Source organism: Crinia signifera, chromosome 4 (genome assembly GCF_055691185.1).
Source record: "Crinia signifera chromosome 4, ASM5569118v1, whole genome shotgun sequence".
Lineage (NCBI taxonomy): Eukaryota > Metazoa > Chordata > Amphibia > Anura > Myobatrachidae > Crinia > Crinia signifera.
The window spans coordinates 109,767,140-109,786,484 of NC_139220.1; the positions used below are offsets into that span (position 1 = coordinate 109,767,140).

The following is a 19,345-nucleotide window of genomic DNA, read 5'->3' on the forward strand; positions in this document are numbered from 1 at the left end:
CTCCACTCCCACACCCCTCTGCCCGACTACACAGCTAGGACAGGGGGAACCCAGAGCAAAAACAGGACTGGAGCGGCAGGCACGAAAACAAGATGGCGGCGCCGCGAGGCTGAACATGAAACGGCGGCAGGTTAGGAGGAGGATTGCAAGGGAAAGTCACTTACTCGGAGGCTGCTACCGCTTTAGTGGCTGGCAGTCCCTTTGCAGAGTAGGGCTGGCAGGAGCACAAACGTCTGGGCAGGCACCTTTTGGGAGGTCCTGACCGACAACCTGGTCCAAGAACCAGGGGCGCAGGAGACCCGGACCCAAGCTTTTAAATAAGCAGGGAAGGGCTCTGTAATGGAAATAGTATACTGCAAAGGCAGACTCTCTAGAAAATGAACAACCTGCAGGAGCAGGTAGAATGGTAACCAGCTCCCTGGGCACAATTTTCTAACTGGGGGCTGATGTGTCTTAGAGGGGAGGAGCCAGCCTTCCTTAATCAAATTAGTAGTGCCTAGCTCCCAGCTGTCCCAACTCTAAAACCCAATGTGAGTTCCAGTGTCACCTGCTGCATAATATAGAAAAATCGTTTTTATCCATTTTTCAGCGTTTGGGAGCAAATGGTTGATCGTCATTTGCACCCATAGATTACCAGATTATTGTTACCAACAGACAGATTAATCTTTTCAAATTTTAAATAATTTAACATGGCAAATACACTATACACATCAAAATATTATAATTCCCCATATTGAAATGTATGCAGTTTAATATCTCAATGTACTCATAAATTTAAAGCATAAAATAAAAACTATAAAATGTTAACAAAATGTATTCTCAATTTTTGACTTATTAATGTTTACCATTTAAGATATAACCCACCAAGTACACTGTTGGCATTCAATTTCCAATGCAAAAATAGTTTAAAAAGTCTTGCCAACACTAATACAGATGTTCCCACAAATGTAAAAAAATAAATAAAATAAAATATGATGATTGGTCACTGACAGTAAATAGATCAACAAGATTAGATTGACATCAGTACACTGCATGTGGTGAAACTTCAGAGATTTGCCCGTCTTCGTAAACTGTCCACAAGTTCCTGGACAACAGCAGATGATATGTTTTGCCATTACTTATGTACAGTGACCAACTTTGATATTGAAGAAGGTTAAATCATTGTAGAACACACCAGCTGCTCCTTTTTGTATCAAAAGGTTCTCAATGGGCCTAAAGATCTGGACTCAGAGCTGGCCAGTCCATCCAGGTTACCAAACTATTTGTATAACTAGCTGTATCAGCCGCACAGCATAAATCACACCCCCCCCCCCCCCCCATTTTACTGTAGCTACTGTACAATCTGGCATCAGACATTCTCATGGCAATAGTCAAACACATTCATCTGACCCAAAAAAGATTTATGCCTTCACGAACACACCATTTAGCTTGTGAGAGGGTGTCCAATCACTTTTGTCTCGATAGTATAGGTTGCTTTGCCTTCAACCCTTACATCCACTTTATGGCAAATCCGCTTAACTAGGGAGTAATGCGGAATACACATGGGGCGACTGAAGTTCTGTGCTAAGTGATTTAGGTTAGCACAGATCGCTCAGAACACATTGTTGGCATACATGCGATGCACCCCCGATGTGTGCGGACCAGTATTCTCACCATGAAAACACAGGCGATCTGACTAGATTTATACTGTATGCAGTTTAAATCTAGTCAGGCGATGTTGACGCACTGCACCATGCACTACCGTTGCTGGAGGTATACACACGGAGTGTTCCACGCTTTATTTCTATGCTAGTCATATTGCTTAGAAATAGCCCTGTGTGTATGCCCCATAATTCAGGAGACTGTGCATACCATTCCATTATTTGAAGCCTACAGTCTTTTACAGATGATCTAGCTTTAATACACCATGCAGTGCGAGATGCCTGTTGTGAGTGAGCAGCCAGGTCTCAGGCAATGCTGCTAATGTCTTTTTTTGCTTAAAATGCGCTTAATTGCAAGGCAACCAAAATGCACAAGGAGACTATGCTGATCCATTTGTTATAGGACACATTAATACTGTGTGTGACAAACTCTGTATACAAAGCAGAAAATAACCTGTATTGGAAAAAAATGCAGCTGTTACATTGTAATTGATGTACAGATTTTAGTCACACACAGGTATACAAGTGTCATATCAAAGTAATTACTGGAAGCACAAGCTTTCCCTGCGGGCGACAGCGATGTGCTGGATATCGCTGCAGGGCATACACACAGAACAATCAGTGCTCTAGTCAGATTGCTTCGAAAAGGGGCTGAAATCGCCCCATGTGTATGTCCCTTTAGATTATAATAGTGTGCCGAGCAAATATAGCCATGCGAGGGGGCATGGTACACTTATAACAGTGGTTCCCAACCCTGGTCCTCAAGTACCCCCAACAGTGCATGTTTTCCAGGCCTCCACACAGAATCACAAGTGATATAATTAGCTCCACCAGTGGATCTTTTAAAATGTGCCTGAATAATCTGTGCACCTGCTGGGTGACCGGGAAAACGTACACTGTTGGGGGTACTTGAGGACCAGGGTTGGGAACCACTGACTTATATGATGTCCATGTCGACATAGTTGCAGAAAATAGCCCATAGGCTACCGCCAAATATCTGTTAATGGTAAAATCGGAAAGCATGCATCCCCAATGGGGGACACAGCTGCGTATGGTCAGCTACTGCGTACATGAGGGGGTACTTATTTGCAGCTAACCCCAGAAAACTGGTGATTTCAGGGCTGCAAATATACTTTGATAAATAGGGCCTTAAGTACATAAACCCCTTATTGAGTCCTCAATGTATAGTAAATAGGTTGCCACTATTAAAGGTCGACCAGTTAAGGTCATCTGGCCTTAGGTCGACACATGAAAAAAGTTGACATGTTGAAGGTCGACAGGGTTAAAAGGTCAATACAAGCATTAGGACGACAGTCAAAAGGTCAACATGTTGTTGTTTTTTGAGCCGAGAGGTGGTATTGCATGCCCTACCATCCACTAGGGTGTGGAGGGAGAATATAATAGTACGCCAAGCACAGCGAGTCACTGAGCCATGTGAGGCAGGGACGTGCAGTCAGGGGAGGCAGTGCCTCCCCTGTCATTAATGACAAACATAATAAAATAATATAAAGAAAATACTTATGACACATATTATGTGTCATAAGTATATGCTTTATATCATCCTATTCATTTTTACACCATCCTTTTCTTTTTTAAATTGATTTCGGAGGCACTGGGAGCAGTGCCGCCAGCTATTAATGTTCAGGTTCCAGAGGAGGAGGCGGGCAGGGGGCGGGGCAAAGGAGCAGGCTGAAAAATCCCATTAAAAAAACCTGTATAGGTGGCACCTATAGCGGTGCCTCAGTGACAGGGGGTGCTTTCTGCCTATATTAGAGCACGCCCCTGTCACTGAGGCACCGCTATGATTGGTGTCACTCTGCTGCCTGTCAGCACAGCAGAAGAAATCCAGCTGCACCCTCCGCACCGCACCCCCCCTCCCCCACACTTCGGGACCAAGAACCTCTGCACTCTACCGACCCCACCCCTCTCCTTCCCTACCCGGCGGCTGCACCCTACCGACCCCACCCCCCCTCTCCTTCCCTACCCGGCGGCTGCACAGACTGACACACCGGCTCCTTCCCGGCGGGTGCATGATAGAACTTTGCAAGCACCTTCTTCTCCGACCGGATCTCTGCACCCCAGCTCCGTCCACGCTCTCAACCCCGTAGGCGCCATGGTTTCAGGGGGTGGGTAGGCGGGAAGGTTGCGCTGTGGACAGTTTATGGGTCTTTTAAGCTGCAAGAGTGTGAGGTACACTACCAGTACCTTCTGTGTAGATCAACTGAGGGGGGGTTTTACACCTTGCGGTGTCACTCTGCGCTAGGGGACCCTTGTACGTTATATTGCGACTGCACCTTTACTTCTACGTTTTATATTTAAAAACGAGGATAGGCACTTGCGTTTGAAAAGAATATGTGTGGTTTATTTACTGATAACACTGATTTAAATGTGAAACAACCATAAATGCCAATTTGTTTTATTTGTTTATCTGTTATCAGTAAATAAACCACACATATTCTTTTCAAACGCAAGTGCCTATCCTCGTTTTTAAATATAAAACGTAGAAGTAAAGGTGCAGTCGCAATAGAACGTACAAGGGTCCCCTAGCGCAGAGTGACACCGCAAGGTGTAAACCCCCCCCCCCCGTAGGCGCCATGCCCGGAGCCTGAGGGTAAGTGGTAGCCCCAGGGAAGGGACAAGGCATACGGGAGACTCAGAGGCGGGAGGGCAGTAGCTGAGGGGAATGCAGGTGCCGGGCGCCACATGTCTGCAAGTTTGATCCCCGCTGCTGCTGAGTGAGAGCCGGGGAGCAGTCAGTGTGGATATATGTAAGGTACATTATGTGTATATGGGCATTTAATCATGTGGGGCATAAGTGTATTGTGCATTATGTGTGGGCATTAATCATGTGGGGCATGAGTGCACTGTGCATTATGTGTGGGCATTAATCATGTGGGGCATAAGTGTACTGTCCATTATGTATGGGCATTAATCATGTGTGGGCATAAGTGTACGGTGCATTAATCATGTGGGGCATAAGTGTACTGTGCATTATGTGTGGGCATTAATCATGTGGGGCATATGTGTACTGTGCATTATGTGCGGGCATTAATCATGTGGGGCATATGTGTACGGTGCATTATGTGTGGGCATTAATCATGTGGGGCATAAGTGTACTGTGCATTATGTGTGGGCATTAATCATGTGGGGCATAAGTGTACTGTGCATTATGTGTGGGCATTAATCATGTGGGGCATATGTGTACGGTGCATTATGTGTATATGGGCATTAATCATGTGGGCATAAGTGTACAGTGCATTATGTGTGGGCATTAATCATGTGGGGCATATGTATAAATGGGGATTAATCATGTGGGGCATATGTGTACAGTGCATTATGTGTATATGGGCATTAATCATGTGGGGCATAAGTGTACGGTGCATTATGTGTGGGCATTAATCATGCGGGGCATAAGTGTACGGTGCATTATGTGTATATGGAGGTTGAGCGCAGTGGCAGGTGCAGGATATGCAGCTGCTATGGCACCCTTGACGTTTGTAGGACCTGCCGCTCCCCTGCACCAAGTCATTCTGCTGCCAGTGCCTCACCAACCACTGTCCTCACCGCACGTCACTGATGTGAGGGTACATGGTGCACTTTTTCAGTGTCCATGTGGACTGTGTCTACATTCGGGACAAAAATGTTAAAAACCCATGTCAACTTTTTGACCTTCCCAATGTCAACCTAATGCTTGTGTCAACATTTTTCATGTGGCAACCCAAGGCCAGCCCACCTTCAGTGGTCAACCCAATACCCCATACCCGTTACTTTAGTGAATTACAGAAAAATAATAAAGATAAACAATATATTACATACGTCAAAGCACTTTATAGTGAACATTTAACCAAATACATCAGTCCCTGTCACAGATGAATTGACAATCTATATCCACAGATACACAATTGAGTAATAATCAAAAGCCATTTAACTATAGCTCCCAAGGAGGTAACCCTGAAAATCAAGGGAGAAAGTACGAACTGTAAGTGACCATAAAGGGAAATAATGCAGAATCTCAGCCATAACTAGGTAGGAGCTATTTCGAAAAACTGTCTCGAAAACATACGTGTGCGCTATTGCGGTGAGCATGTGCCGCCTACCTTTCCGCCGCCGCGCCCGCAGCTCTGCCATACTGCGGATCCTTCGGAACCGGGGAGTCAAATCTGCCGCCATCCCACCTGCTGCTGCAGCCGGCTTCACCTGCAGCTGGGTAACATCACGTGACCTGCACCTTGCACACTGCTGGGCGGGCGTTACGTGTCACATATGACGTCCGCAGCCCCAGCGCCGCCATGTTTGACTCTGGCAAAGCTTGTGCTGTGAGCGTGATATATCAGCAAAATATGAACAGATGATACAGGTAACCCCACTGCAGCGTCACCGGATTATGGAAACACTGACTGAGGCGCCTTATTCATTTAAACGAGCCGCACTTCTGCCATTGGTTTTGTCTTCGCAATTGAGATTATCTATTGTTTAAACCAGGACCTAGTAGTTATCTTCCTAATTCTGCAATTATCCCATCTCCCCGGCCATGGGCACTACCCGGGCTCGCAGTGTGCGCCATAAACATTCGCTGTAACCAGTCATCACTAGGAGCCGCCGGCGGTCACTGGGCGCTGACTCTCCCCAAGGAATCGCTGTTGTTGTGGTAGCAGCAGCAGGAGGACGGGGTGCTTTGTCATGATAGCTCCCCTTCTCCTGCCACATGCTGAGATTGAGTGAGGAGCCCACCCATAGTCCGTAACAGCTCATCTCTGTCTGACCGGTGGCAGCCTCTCTCACTGCACAGTGCACTATGCACTGATCTGAGGCAACCTAGCACCTTCATTGTCGTCAGAGCAGAGGGGAAATGAAGTCATTGTGTGGCTCGTAACAGCGATGTGCTTGCTAGAGAAAGAACTTCGACCCATCTATGTGTCCCTAGCACCGGAGACATCTTGTTGGGGCTTATTTGTATAGCTTGACGCATTGTTGTTCTTCAGGAAAATGGGCGCTTCGGCACTGCTGCCTTAGATATAGCTAGGGTATAAGGCGCAGCCTCTAGTGTTTAGGCTTTGTACGGGCAGCTGCGGGGCGATGTGGAGCCACTACTGAAAGCAGGAAGAAGCGGAGCGGTGGCCTGACAGGAGGAGCGCGGCCTCGCATGTCCCGTCCCTGCCGCCTGTGTACAGCCAGTCCGGGACAGGTACGGCCGCGCCGCTATGTCACACTGTATGATGCTCGGCGGGGGTTTCTCCGGGCAGTGGAGGGTTCAGATCAAGCTCAGACTCAGCTGTCACTGTCACAGCCTCAGCATCTATTCATCATCATGCGATACATGGCAGTGACTGCGCTGGGGAGACATTGTTGGCACCGTGGCTCCTGCTCAGCACTGGCTCACAGGGTGTCTCCTCCAGGTTGATGAAATGTTAAAGTTTCATTAGGATTATTATTGCATTTATGCTCTTCATTGCGTATCTAAACCTCTGTTTAGTTGTTTATGTAGTTTAAGAAGATAGTAGGCAACAGATGGGAATTATGTTGTATAAACACCTGTCTGAATTTACGAATTTCAGGTGCTGACCCATGGCTGTACAATGAGCCCTCATTAACTAGTTGCTGGAAGTGGCATTTCACATGCTGTGACTGCCTGGCCTCCTCCTGCACAGCCTTGCCCAGAAATATGTGCTGTACCTATGTTTTGTGCATGGTTTGTTAAGATGTTGTTCTTCCTAGGCTAGGCCTTGTCTATACGAATAAGCATTTTTTTTTAAAAAGCAGTTAATTTTCACTCCAAGCATGATGTTTCTCCAAGTAATTGCTATATAGTGAGAGCAAACAAAGCAACAAAAAATTAAAAATTGTATAATGAGCAAAGCGGTTCTAGTGTGAGATAAACATATTTTTAAAAAAGTACTTCACCCCTCTTACTAACAGTGCTGTTAATTCATCCATCCAGTCAGGTGACTTGCGGCAGGATGTAATTCAGTCCGCATTCGCTGGAAGTGCGGGGTGCCTGATGAACGCTGATGTTTTCTTTAAAGCAACAATCATTTTAAAAGGCATGGTTTTGTCTTGTTAATGATGCCACCCGAACTGTATCACATCCCACCGATGGTATGTTGAATAGGCTTTGACAGAAGTATAGCAGCAGTCATTCCCAAATTGTTAATGATTTTTCATAGAAAATGGTTGTTCTTGATTCAAAAGAGAAATAGCATATTAGAATGGCATTTTTCCCAGGTTTTGTCGCAGATAATCTTACATGCGTAGTGACGCTGCTGAGCGATGCCAAAATCACAAAGCGCTGTGTGCTGAGCAATTTGTCAGGCCCTGACCCCTGCGATTAACTAGATCAGTGGTTCCCAACCCTGGTCCTCAAGTACCCCCAACAGTGCACATTTTCCAGGTCACCCAGCAGGTGCACTCATTATTCAGGCACATTTGAAAAGATCGCAGGTGGAGCTAATTATCTCACCTGTGATTCTGTGTGGAGACTAGCAAAATGTGCACTGTTGGGGGTACTTGAGGACCAGGGTTGGGAACCACTGAACTAGATTTATCCAGCCTGGATATTAATTGCCTGGAGCATGGGGCCGTGCATTGCTATCGCTATGCCACTGCACGCAGAGCGATGTAGGGGCATTTTTAAGCGATCTACTGAGATCACTTAAAATATACCTCTACATTGCTACATGTGTAGGCCCCATTACACTAAAAGCCAACATTTACATAAGGTCTATGACCCACAAATTTCCTTGTTCAGAAGTTCTTGTGCTGTTGTGAAACTCAGGAAGTGTCAAAATCTTAGACTGGCAACTACACATTAGTCTGTTTTGTGCTACCCTTTTTGTTTGGCTTATTTCGGTTCTAGTGTTCTCAATATTATGATGTGTACACACTTGTACAATCACCCTGCGATTCTGACTATATAGTCAGAATCGCATCGGTATCTCATGCAGATCGCAAGGGTTTTAACCTTTTCGATCCCGACGCACGCTCCCGTATCGTACGGCAGAAAGTCTTGGCTGCCTTGACTATATATAGTGCAGATCTGCACTATATAGTCAAAATTGTATGCCCATGCATGCCGTGCGATGCAATCGCATTGCACGGCACATCTCGGGTGTGTACACCCCATAACAGCACTTCATCCTGCCTCTGTTCATTTAAATGTAAGCAAATAAGAAAAACATACAAAAAAACTGTAAAGAAGTGGGTCAAAGTAAACACAAACAGCGTGTCAAAGTCTTTCTGGAACAATAGGAAAATAGACCGATTTCTAAATGATGCACCTGTTCTAATGAGAACTACCATGACCCTTCTCTCCATAGTTCTATGTTCCAGTGTTTAATTATTATGGTAAACAATATTTTTTTCAAATTTTGCACATTTTATTTCTGCAGTACTAAACCTAATTACATAGAAGTGGCGCGAGATATCATCCATGTAAAATAAGTGAATGGGTTCCGCGAAGCCTTGTACAATGCAAGTCACATATGAAAATGAGAGAAAACCGCAATGGGCATGTGTATTTATTAAATTGTAGAAACAATTAAAATATTTGTATTAAAACCATAACTTACAAATAAAGTTCACTGCAACAATCACTTTAATGTTTTCCTCCTCCGTAGAGGTATGAAGCTTTGCCAAATCAGATTTCTTGGAATATCTCCAAAAAATGCATTTCATTTTCAGTCAACGATGAAAATCGTTGCCCAGCATTCATTACAGCAGCAACAATGAATGCCTTTACAGCATTTCTTTTTCCAGGTGGAACACTTTTGCTTTAGTTTATATAAAGTACAGTACGAATTCATACACTATTGAGTTGAAACCAGGGAGGACATTTTTTCTAAAACATTTTGCATATTATTCAGCTATATTTTTAAATACAAACCCAGTATTTGGGGACCCAATTCTAAGTTAACTATAGATGCAACACATAAGTTATATGTGGTGCAGTGATCCGTCCCATCTGGCAAGTCCCCAAATCCTGCTGCGATCACTTTCAATAGTCCCACAGGCAGTGCTTTGGTAATGAACTCAGTGTTTGTGCATAATAATTAGGGCCATTCAGGTGTGGTTGTTCTTCCTGCTCTTGTTGCAATGATTTGCTGTATGCAATTGCAGTTATATGCTATTCCTTGAAAAAGAATGCCCACTGTGACTGCATCATTTGTAGTACGTCGGGTCCACACGCAGGGCTTGATGCCGCTGTAGACGCGCAAGAGCTGATTTCTGGGATGCATAGGTCTCGCCAGTAACAAGTGTGATCACAGCTGCTTAAGTATTCATGCCCAGCAAATACCATCTGAACAACTATGACACGCCCGTGTTCACCCAACCACTCCCCGTTATCGGCCCCAAATGCTGAATTCCTGTCAATCACTTGGCGGTTAAAATCTTGTTGCGACCACACCTGCAAATCACTAACTTTGCAAGCACGTTGCTGGTAACTTGCGTGCATAGTGCAAAAACATTGATCTCTATATGTACAACAGTTGCTTTGGGTCTGCACCTTAATGTGTGATGCATGGTAATAGATTTGTTCACATGCACCTGGTGAACCTGCTAATTAATCTCAGGTCTTTCATATTATTTACATCTTGATTATTTTTTTCTTTCTGTGAAAAAGGTCAGCCAAGTAAACAAAAATGGAGTCCATGCTAAACAAGCTGAAAAGCACAGTCACAAAGGTGACCGCAGATGTTACCAGCGCCGTTATGGGAAACCCTGTTACAAGGGAGTTTGATGTAGGGAAACATATAGCCAGTGGTGGAAATAGCCTGGCTTGGAAAATCTTTAATGGCACAAAGAAATCCACAAAACAGGTATGTATTTATGAAAGTTGACATTTAACTGTAACAGATGTATAGATTGGTTGACATAGGGCTATAATGTAACCATACGTGGAGCTGGTGGACCAACTGTGAATAGTATCTAAATCTGAGACAGGCTTTGTCAAGCATACTTGTTTAGCAAACCCAGCAGGTGTTGTGCAAGTCATTTTTCCACAGCCTTGGAACATGCCATTGAGGATTCAGACAATATTTGCTGATTCATACAGGGCCTCTTTAATTAGGGGTATTTGCACTGGCCCTGTCCCAACCTTCTCTAGCAATAATAAAGGCCTTGTAAGGCCATCTGTATTGTCCAACTTCAAAGAGGCTTTATTATCCTTTAAATTGAGTTTTATATTTGAAACCAGCAGAAAATTGTATTCCAAATGTAACCTTAATCTTAGTAGAAGTAATGTGTATATCAGTGTTTTTCAACCACTGTGCCGTGGCACACTAGTGTGCCTTGAGCTGTTCTCAAGTGTGCCCCCAGATCTAGAGATGCCCAAACTAGTTTACTGCCACCACCAGTTCAAATGTTATTTACTGGTCTCTTCTGTTCAAGTAAAGGGCCAATGTATTTTATTTGTGTTAACTGTGGGGACCAGTGTGATTGTTTTTTATATGGGGGGCGATAGGTTTGGTTTTTTCCTGTGGGGGCCAATGTGTTTTGCCCTATGGAGATCTCATGGTGTGCCTTGGCAATTTTAAAATCTTATTTAGTGTGCCGCAAGGTAAAAAGGTTGAAAATCACTGGTGTATATCATGGGTGAAATGTAATAGGATGAGAGATTCAGAAAGTGAGAGATTTGGTAAGAAATCTCCAGTTTTTTTAAAGCGGCAATCATTTACACTGCAAAATCACACTGGTTTTGCAGTGTAAATGATTGCCGCTTTAAAAAAACTGGAGCTTTCTTACCAAATCTCTCACTTTTTGAATCTCTCATCCTATTACATTTCACCCCATGTGTCTAGATTTAGGAAACTGCAACATTCTAAATATAACTTTGCAAATAGGCTTTGGACTTCCGTAATTTATTTTAAATAAAAAAAATATATATATATTCTGCTTCTATTTATTGTAAGACATTTTTAGACACTAACTTGCATGGAAATTGAAGAAATTACTATTTTCCGGCATACACCGCCTTTACAGTTCTAGTGCTTTCAGTATATAGGACTTTTCATGTTTCATTTGGGATTTTGGTGAGGATGTCAATTTCTGTGAGTTATTTTGACCTTTTGTTTAAAATTTTTCTGTCAGAAATGTGTCTGTTAAGCCCCGTACACACGGGGGGATATATCGCTCAGTGTCCCATTTGCATCAGCGACCAGAGATGGTCGCTGATGAAAAAGAAACTGCCGGGGGAGCCTGGCAGTGGAAATCAGCTGATTGCAGGAGCAAGCTCTTGCGACCAGCGATCACTACGGGGGAGAAAACGGGAGCTCGCACCCGGCTATATATCGCCAGTTCACACTCCCATCGCGGGCAATATGGTCGCTCATCGACCATATTGCCACGATATTAGACATAATCGCCCCCGTGTGTACACAGCCATAGAAAGGCTGCAGTGTGCTGCTATCAGCGAGGCATGGATGCACTTTGGCATGCTGCACCAGTGAGGCTTTCTCCATTTTATTCAGTGCAATATTTATGTGCCCTGTACTCTCTTAAATAAGCTTCTTCCAGACTGCATAGCAGCTAGCTTTTGTATATGTACAGTATAAAGGAAATGTCTGCATTATGCTCAATCCTGGGCCTACATTTTCATCACAGTGCTCTTTTATTCAAATATTTATTATAATATATATTGCCCTATATAAAATACCATTGCCACAATACAACTATACTGGCTTTTAGTTCCTATTTAAACATTTTTTTACAGAAAACCATGTATTATTGTACTTATGTTCATTATTTTTACAGGAAGTTGCTGTTTTTGTGTTTGATAAAAAGTTGATAGACAAATATCAAAAGTATGAAAAAGATCAAATTATTGATTCTCTGAAGAGAGGTGTTCAGCAGTTAACACGGCTTCGGCATCCACGGTTACTGACTGTACAACATCCACTTGAAGAGTCAAGGTAACGCTCTGTTTTAATTTTTTATTGCTGTATAAAGGTCACCTCACACTCCATCTTTTTTTCCACTATAGGAAATGCCCATTACTTACTAATTCTCTGCCTGTCTGTCCCCTTAAGTACTGCTTGGTTTAGTCTTGTTTTCAATTAGTCAGAAGTGAGGGGACCTTTAAAACAATTTTTTTTTGTATTGTTCAAAGTGGACCTTTTCTCCAAAAGCACAACTGTAAGATGCAATATTCGACCCATTATCATTAGTGTTCATTCTAGAACCCGCCATATTTGAAAACCCATGCAGTTCCTCTTACCTGCCTGGGGTGTCGCTGTTTGCTCTAGTGCTTCTACAACAGTGTGGTGTGTGTATATCAGCACTGATCTATGCAAACCAGTCCTGTGCTAGAAACACCACAGCAGACAGCGACACCCCAGGCAGGGAAGAGGAACTGCATCGGTTTTCGAATATGGCGGGTGCTAGAATGAACACTAATTATTATAGTTTTTTATTTGGATTGGCTTTTATCATATTTAACCAGTGAACCTGAAAGTCCATCCATGTGGCTTTAAAGGGGTCAATCCACCTACGCACACGACACTGCAGGTTCCCCCCCTTTGTGGCCTGTTATCACCCTGGACTTAGATATGTTTTTTCACAGCTGCACGTACTTGCACCATGATCTGATGGGACTAGTCAGTATGACCACTGTTTGGCTGCAGAGATTAGCAGCCACTGGGGAAATGTGTAAAAAAAAATAAAAAAAAAAAGCCACTTGCTAACAGAGATAGGAGCAAGATGTGGGGAATTTTGTCATAATGGTCTGATAATCTCTGATTTCTTATAATGGCCATCCATGTTTGTATCAGAAGTTTTTTTATTTTATTTTATTTTTTACCCTAATTTAACCATATAAAGAAATCTGACAATTTCTAAATGGTTTTGGGAGCAAATATTAGCCGGTTAAATAGTTTATTTGTACAAAATAACAAGCGTTTCCATTTTATTGCAAAACTAGTGGCACTATATCAATTCTGTAGGTAGTCTGTCTTGATTCTCCTAACTCAAACTCACACCTTCAGATCATTCATACTTCTTTCCTTTACAATTAAATGCTGGCCCACAAATCTTGGTCATTTCATGATGTCTGTTCTGAGCTTTAGCATTCTCCTGCTTTGGCACTGTTGCACATTAATGTAGTGGTAAAAGCAGAGTTGCAAAATCCTTCCTTCCGCTTTCAGTAGCTGGGCAGATCCTTTATTTATTGAATGCGATTTCGGGCTTAAGATGCTCCAAGTGTATTATTGTAAACTAAAAACATTATAATGTACTAGTATGACACTTTAAATAAGGCAGTCCCTTTTTTGTCATGGGTTCATTAAAACATGACGGATGCTTAATGAATTTGTGTTTTAAGGGAGAAGTTGTAACTTACAGGGCTTACCCAAAATAACAGAGGACATATCATTGAGGTGCTATTGTTATATTTGCTAGAATGCACCTTTCTCCTGATGGATCTGCAAAAGGGCAATTAAAGTGTGTGCGGTTAGTAAGCAGAAACGTGTGCATGAAACAATCATTCGGATTGGTGCATTTCCAGGAACTTTAATTCTGTGTGATCACACATTTTAAATGATAGAAAGATGATGGTTTATAACCTTGTAAGGTTACTATTGCCTGCATGTTATTGTTCTTTTTTGCCAAATATGGCATTTATTGTGTTGTAGAGTGACTTGTTTGCTCATGTCTACTCTCACAATAGTTGTGTTGCATGCTTATTATATAATTGCATGAAATAATATTCACCCTCAGTATGATATAATTTTTTTTTTAATAGTTGTAGAGGAATAGCATTTTTAATTTTATATAAAATTTGTATTTGTGAGGCCGGATCCCTACCATTTGTCAAGATGCATTCCTGCTACATAGTATGTTCATTAGGGTGTGGGTTGTTGGGTCTACAACAACTAGGTCGACAAACATTGGGTCGACATGGGTCTAGGTTGAAAGGACATTAGGTCGACACAAGCATTATGTCGACATGGGCAAGGTCGCCAGTCAAAAGGTAAACATGGGGTTTTTCACTGTATTTTGAGCTGAATGTCATCACAGTCGACACGACATGGACACAGTTTGAAGTGCACCGCATCCCCTCGCATCACTTGCTATGCTTCGGGCACACTATTTTATTCTCCCACCATGCCCTAGTGGATGGAAGGGCATGAAATACCGCCTGTTAGCACATGTCAGCTCAAAAAACAGCGAAAAACCCCATGTCGACCTACACCCATGTCGACCTAGTGGTGTCGACCCAATGCTTGCCAACCTAGTTGCTGTAGACCTAATGACTGTATCTCGTTCATTATCACTTGACTGTGAGCTTGTGCATTGTGCAAGCAGAGGTTTGCTTTATTTTCTGGTGCCCCCTCTATATTGGCGCTCTCCAGTGCTGAAATATTGCACAGTGCATGGAGTATACTGTAAGAGGTTTTGTTGTCTCCTCTAATATATACTATAAGCACTGTGTAACTAGAAGAGGATGGCAGTATAGAGCATTGCTCTACCAAACTTGGAAACCTTGAATAAGATGAAGGGTTTCCACCCGCCTATTTTAAAGCCAAACATTTACTTATATCCATCTTGTACAATTTGGTGAACTATCATTGGGTAATATAGGACAGTGACTAATGCCTATGCAGAGTAGCAGGGGTTTTATGACATGATTACTATTCAGATTGTTTTACATAATCTGGGAATTGTATAAATCAGGTCTGTATCTTGCTCGTGATTACTGAAGAGAAGTATAAGCCCACAAATGTGGCAACTTCTGCCAGGGGGAATCTGACTTGGGCAAGTAACCTACTCGCGCAACCAGTTTAAATGGATTTTTATGTATACTACCTTGTATCTGATGGCCGTGATTTAGATTTATCTTTGGGTCTTAATTCCAAAATAATGGGGGGGGGGATGTTTCTGCTCATTTTATATCCTGGTTACAAATGAGAGAAAAATAACAATTGTGTGCAGATCAGTACATTTAAAATCAGTTGTGTTTTGTTCCATCCAGGGATTGTCTTGCATTTTGCACAGAACCTGTGTTTGCAAGCTTAGCGAATGTTCTTGGTAGCTGGGACAATCTTCCATCCCCACTTCCTGCTGATATTAAGGATCACAAACTCTATGATGTGGAGACAAAATATGGGCTGCTTCAGGTAAGGACATGTCTAACCTAATAATAAACCATAATCCCATTTATTATTTATGTTTATATACATAAGCTGGGGGAGTATATTACATGTTCTTTGTGTGCAGAATAATGCACTTGAGAGAGGAGCAAACAGCTTATTTGTACAGCTGCCGATTTATGGTTCAGGGACTGCAGGGGGTCACTACCAGAATACTGCTCGATAGCTGAAGTAGAATGATCTCATCCCTGAATTGTAGACGGCAGTTCTACCAATGAGCTAATTACTTTCTGCATATAAAAACATTATTTAAGACAGAAGCACATTGCTTTTGTTAAATAGAAAATTAGGATGCTCTACATATAGAGACAAGAATCTATTTAAAAGCAGTTCCTTTAAACTGAATTACAGGTACAACACAGATAAACCGGCACCCTGGGTTCTAGCACTGTGCCAGATTACCAGTTTTAAAGGATTATCAGTGGTATCCCCTGGAGCATGGGGGGGGGGGGGGGGGGAGAGAGAATTGCACCTGGTTCCCCCCCACCCCCACAGTGTGACTTCCCCACCGAAGTCAGTATGTCAGTCCATCCCTTCACGTCCCACTGCAGCGGCATCTCCCCACCTCCTGTTACTCCTCCCATAGCCCAAATTCCCTAATGTGTCTGGATTAAAAAGTGGTTCTGGACCATGAGGTTTCACTAAAGGCGACCATTTCAATGATCTTAGGATAAAAATATTTTACTTTTGTTACAGTATTAACTTCCATTTCATACATTTTCCTTTCCAAGTACACAACAATGAACCCGTCTCTGCTCTGCCCATCTTTCTGTGTAATAATATTGACTGGTAGTAGTAATATAGAATATGGCGGTCATCCTGCTAGCTGTTTACACAGGACTGCATGTTAATTCTTCTTTACAGTATTCTTCTGTGATCTGTTTCTTTTGGATCTATTATGGATGTCCATTTGGATCTATTATGGATGTCATGTTATCCTAAATTGAATAAGTGTTTGCCTATCTATGCAGCACATACATGATTACCACTGCAACATTTGCAAGAGGAAGGCCCTACTGTATACAGGCTAAGGCAACAAGTACTGATTTCCTTGTTGCCATATCTAATTATTCAGGGAGAGCAGGCTCCATGGTACAGATATATCTAGGTAGGCAGATCGTAAACTTGATTGAAGCATGCACTCACCATAGGCATTTGAAAGTTGAAGAAGAGTAATTAAACCATCAAGGTAGTCAACGTTTCGATCCTCACAGTGATCTTTGTCAAGACAGTAGCATCATGTCAAACAATGGACACAAAGCACCAGGCAGTGTACATAAACAGTGTCGTCGCGGCTATTTATGGCACCACAGGTCTAATTGAGAACACTCCTACTTCCTGTCTGTCTGAAAACAGGAAGTATATTAAAAAAGGGTACTTGTGGAGTATCACGGCTCCCATCGCATGCAATATATAGTGGCATGCGATGACATGCGATTTTTGCAGTTTTTAACCGTTTTTTTTTTTTTACAAAATCGCATGCGTTTTTTAACAGAAAAGCATCCAAATGCATTGAAATTAGTATCAAACATGTTCAATGGCCCCCAAATGTCATTTTTGAGGCTGTACCACCCCCACTATCAACGCAAACCCGAAGCGTGGCGAGCGCAGCGAGCCCGCGTCCTACGACCTTTTCATACCCCCCCACTATCCACGTCGGCGTGGAGTTGAGAATAGAAAGTGTGGCGAGCGCAGCGAGCCACCGAGCCCGAAGCGTGGCGAGCGGACGCGGACACCTGTGAAGCCCGCGAGGGGACGCGTATACCTGTGAAGGTATCCGTGTCCCCTCACTGCGCTCGCCACGCTTCGGGCTCGGTGGCTCGCTGCGCGTTTGCCACACTTTCTATTCTCAACTCCACGCCGACGTGGATAGTGGGGGTATGAAAAGGTAGTAGGACGCGTGCCGCCGCCGCTCGCCACGCTTCGGGTTTGCGTTGATAGTGGGGGTGGTACAGCCTCAAAAATGACATTTGGGGTCCATTGAACATGTTTGATACTAATTTCAATGCATTTGGATGCTTTTGTGTTAAAAAAACGCATGCGATCAAATCATCGCATGCGATGCGATTTTTTTCCTGTGCAGATGGCCATCGTGGGAGCCGTGATACTCCACAAGTACCAAAAAAAGTACTAGATAGATATAGATTTTTTGATCTCTTGGAGTCTCTTTGGGCATCCTCCAATTTCTTTGTCTACATCATTTTGACTTGTGGCAATGGAATGCTGTCTCTGTCCTACTGAGTTTATCCAGCTGATGGTGCTTTGGGTGATTGCAAGAATACAGTGTCCTGTAATGGTATCTGAATGATTTTTTTTCTTCTTTTTATATGTTTTTAATTCACAGAGGGCAGTATTCAATGAGAAAAGTTCTCCGTGTTTTGTGGAGAATTTGTGCTTTGTTCGCCTTGGATGGAGCATTTTGCTCTCCAAAAGCGAGCAACCCTATTCAATGTGAAATATTCTCCGTCTTTTTAAGTGATTTTCTCCGTCTCTCTCCGTGTAGCAATTCTCCATCTTTTGATGGAGAGCTGGAATGTGAACTTTTGAACGTAAAGGTTTTTTTTTTAAATTTTGGTGTAAAAAAATCAGGTTTTTTTTCCTGTGAAGGGGCATGTTATTTTTATTCATGTGCTTATAGCACATGAATATATATTTAATTCTAAAAAAAATATTTTTTTACATTTTTTTTTTTTTTTTTTTTTTACACAGTGCAGCCAGCAGGGGGCCCGAGCGCTCGAGCCGCTCATTAGATACTCATATATTCACTGCAGCCGAACGTAACTATGCACGAATGGTGCAGTGAATACTGGGTCCCCCGCTGGCTATAGGGGGGTGCAGCCTGGGTCCTGGAGAGCCCCCCTCCCCTCCACAGTCCTCTGGAGCAGCCAGGGAGACTTTAATCTCTCTGGCTGCTTCCGGCTCCCTGAAAGCTCCCTGCTCCCTGCAGGGGTTAAGACTCGCCGCGAGTGGCGGCGAGTCTTAACCACATTGAATAGAGGGAGCAGGAGTGGCAGCGAGCCCTCCGGAACACGGAGAGTGCATGGAGAGCTAAATAAAACGCTCTCCATGCACGGAGAACTTTTTCATTGAATACTGCCCATAGTATTATTTGGGGAAGACGCAGACTAAAGGGGCATACATATGGGGGGGGGGGGGGGGGGGGGGGGATTTCATCCCCATTTTTAAGCAATCTGACTAGATTGCTTAGAGATGGAGTACTGATCGATCCATGTGTATGCCCTGCAGCGATGGCAATGTGCGGTCCCAATCACGGAGTTTTGACAATATTCAAAACTCTGCTCTGCACACAGCATTGTGGGGTGCATCGCTAGTGCCGCGAGATGTGCTGAGCGATCGTGCTTGAGCCTGTCACTCAGCATGAAGGCAGCAGTCTCCCCGTTGTGTATGGGGCTTTACGGTAGTAATTACAACCAAATATGCTTCTACCAAGTATTATACAAGGAAGCTGCATACTGTTATTATCTGTTGTTTGATATTTATTTGCAGTTCTATTTCAATAAACCATCATTCCATGCTCCAATAATATTTATATTAACCTCATGGTGG

The 19,345-nt window shown here is 43.3% G+C and overlaps 2 protein-coding genes and 1 long non-coding RNA gene across 5 annotated transcripts in view; 1 reads left to right on the forward strand and 2 right to left on the reverse strand.

The window, feature by feature from the left end:
• Nucleotides 1-6,406, reverse strand: part of DEPDC4 (DEP domain containing 4) — a 28,194-nt gene extending 21,788 nt beyond the window's left edge. Inside the window, exon 1 of the mRNA XM_083182208.1 lies at nucleotides 5,738-6,406. Within this exon, the coding sequence (XP_083038334.1) occupies nucleotides 5,738-5,810 (73 nt within the window). The 5' untranslated portion in view covers nucleotides 5,811-6,406. The remainder of the gene's footprint in view (nucleotides 1-5,737) is intronic.
• LOC146074284 (uncharacterized) overlaps nucleotides 1-19,345 on the reverse strand; it is a 307,386-nt gene that overhangs the window by 87,178 nt on the left and 200,863 nt on the right. The window lies entirely within an intron of this gene.
• The window catches only part of SCYL2 (SCY1 like pseudokinase 2), a 54,008-nt gene continuing 40,539 nt past the window's right edge, over nucleotides 5,877-19,345 (forward strand). The window contains exons 1-4 of one of the 3 annotated variants that reach the window (XM_083182206.1): nucleotides 5,877-5,997; nucleotides 10,258-10,453; nucleotides 12,387-12,544; nucleotides 15,601-15,745. In XM_083182206.1, coding sequence (XP_083038332.1) covers nucleotides 10,277-10,453; nucleotides 12,387-12,544; nucleotides 15,601-15,745 — 480 coding nt within the window. In that variant the 5' untranslated portion in view covers nucleotides 5,877-5,997; nucleotides 10,258-10,276. Of the gene's footprint in view, nucleotides 5,998-6,472; nucleotides 6,826-10,257; nucleotides 10,454-12,386; nucleotides 12,545-15,600; nucleotides 15,746-19,345 lie in introns of those variants that run through there. The other 2 variants (XM_083182205.1, XM_083182207.1) reach the window with 2 other exon arrangements.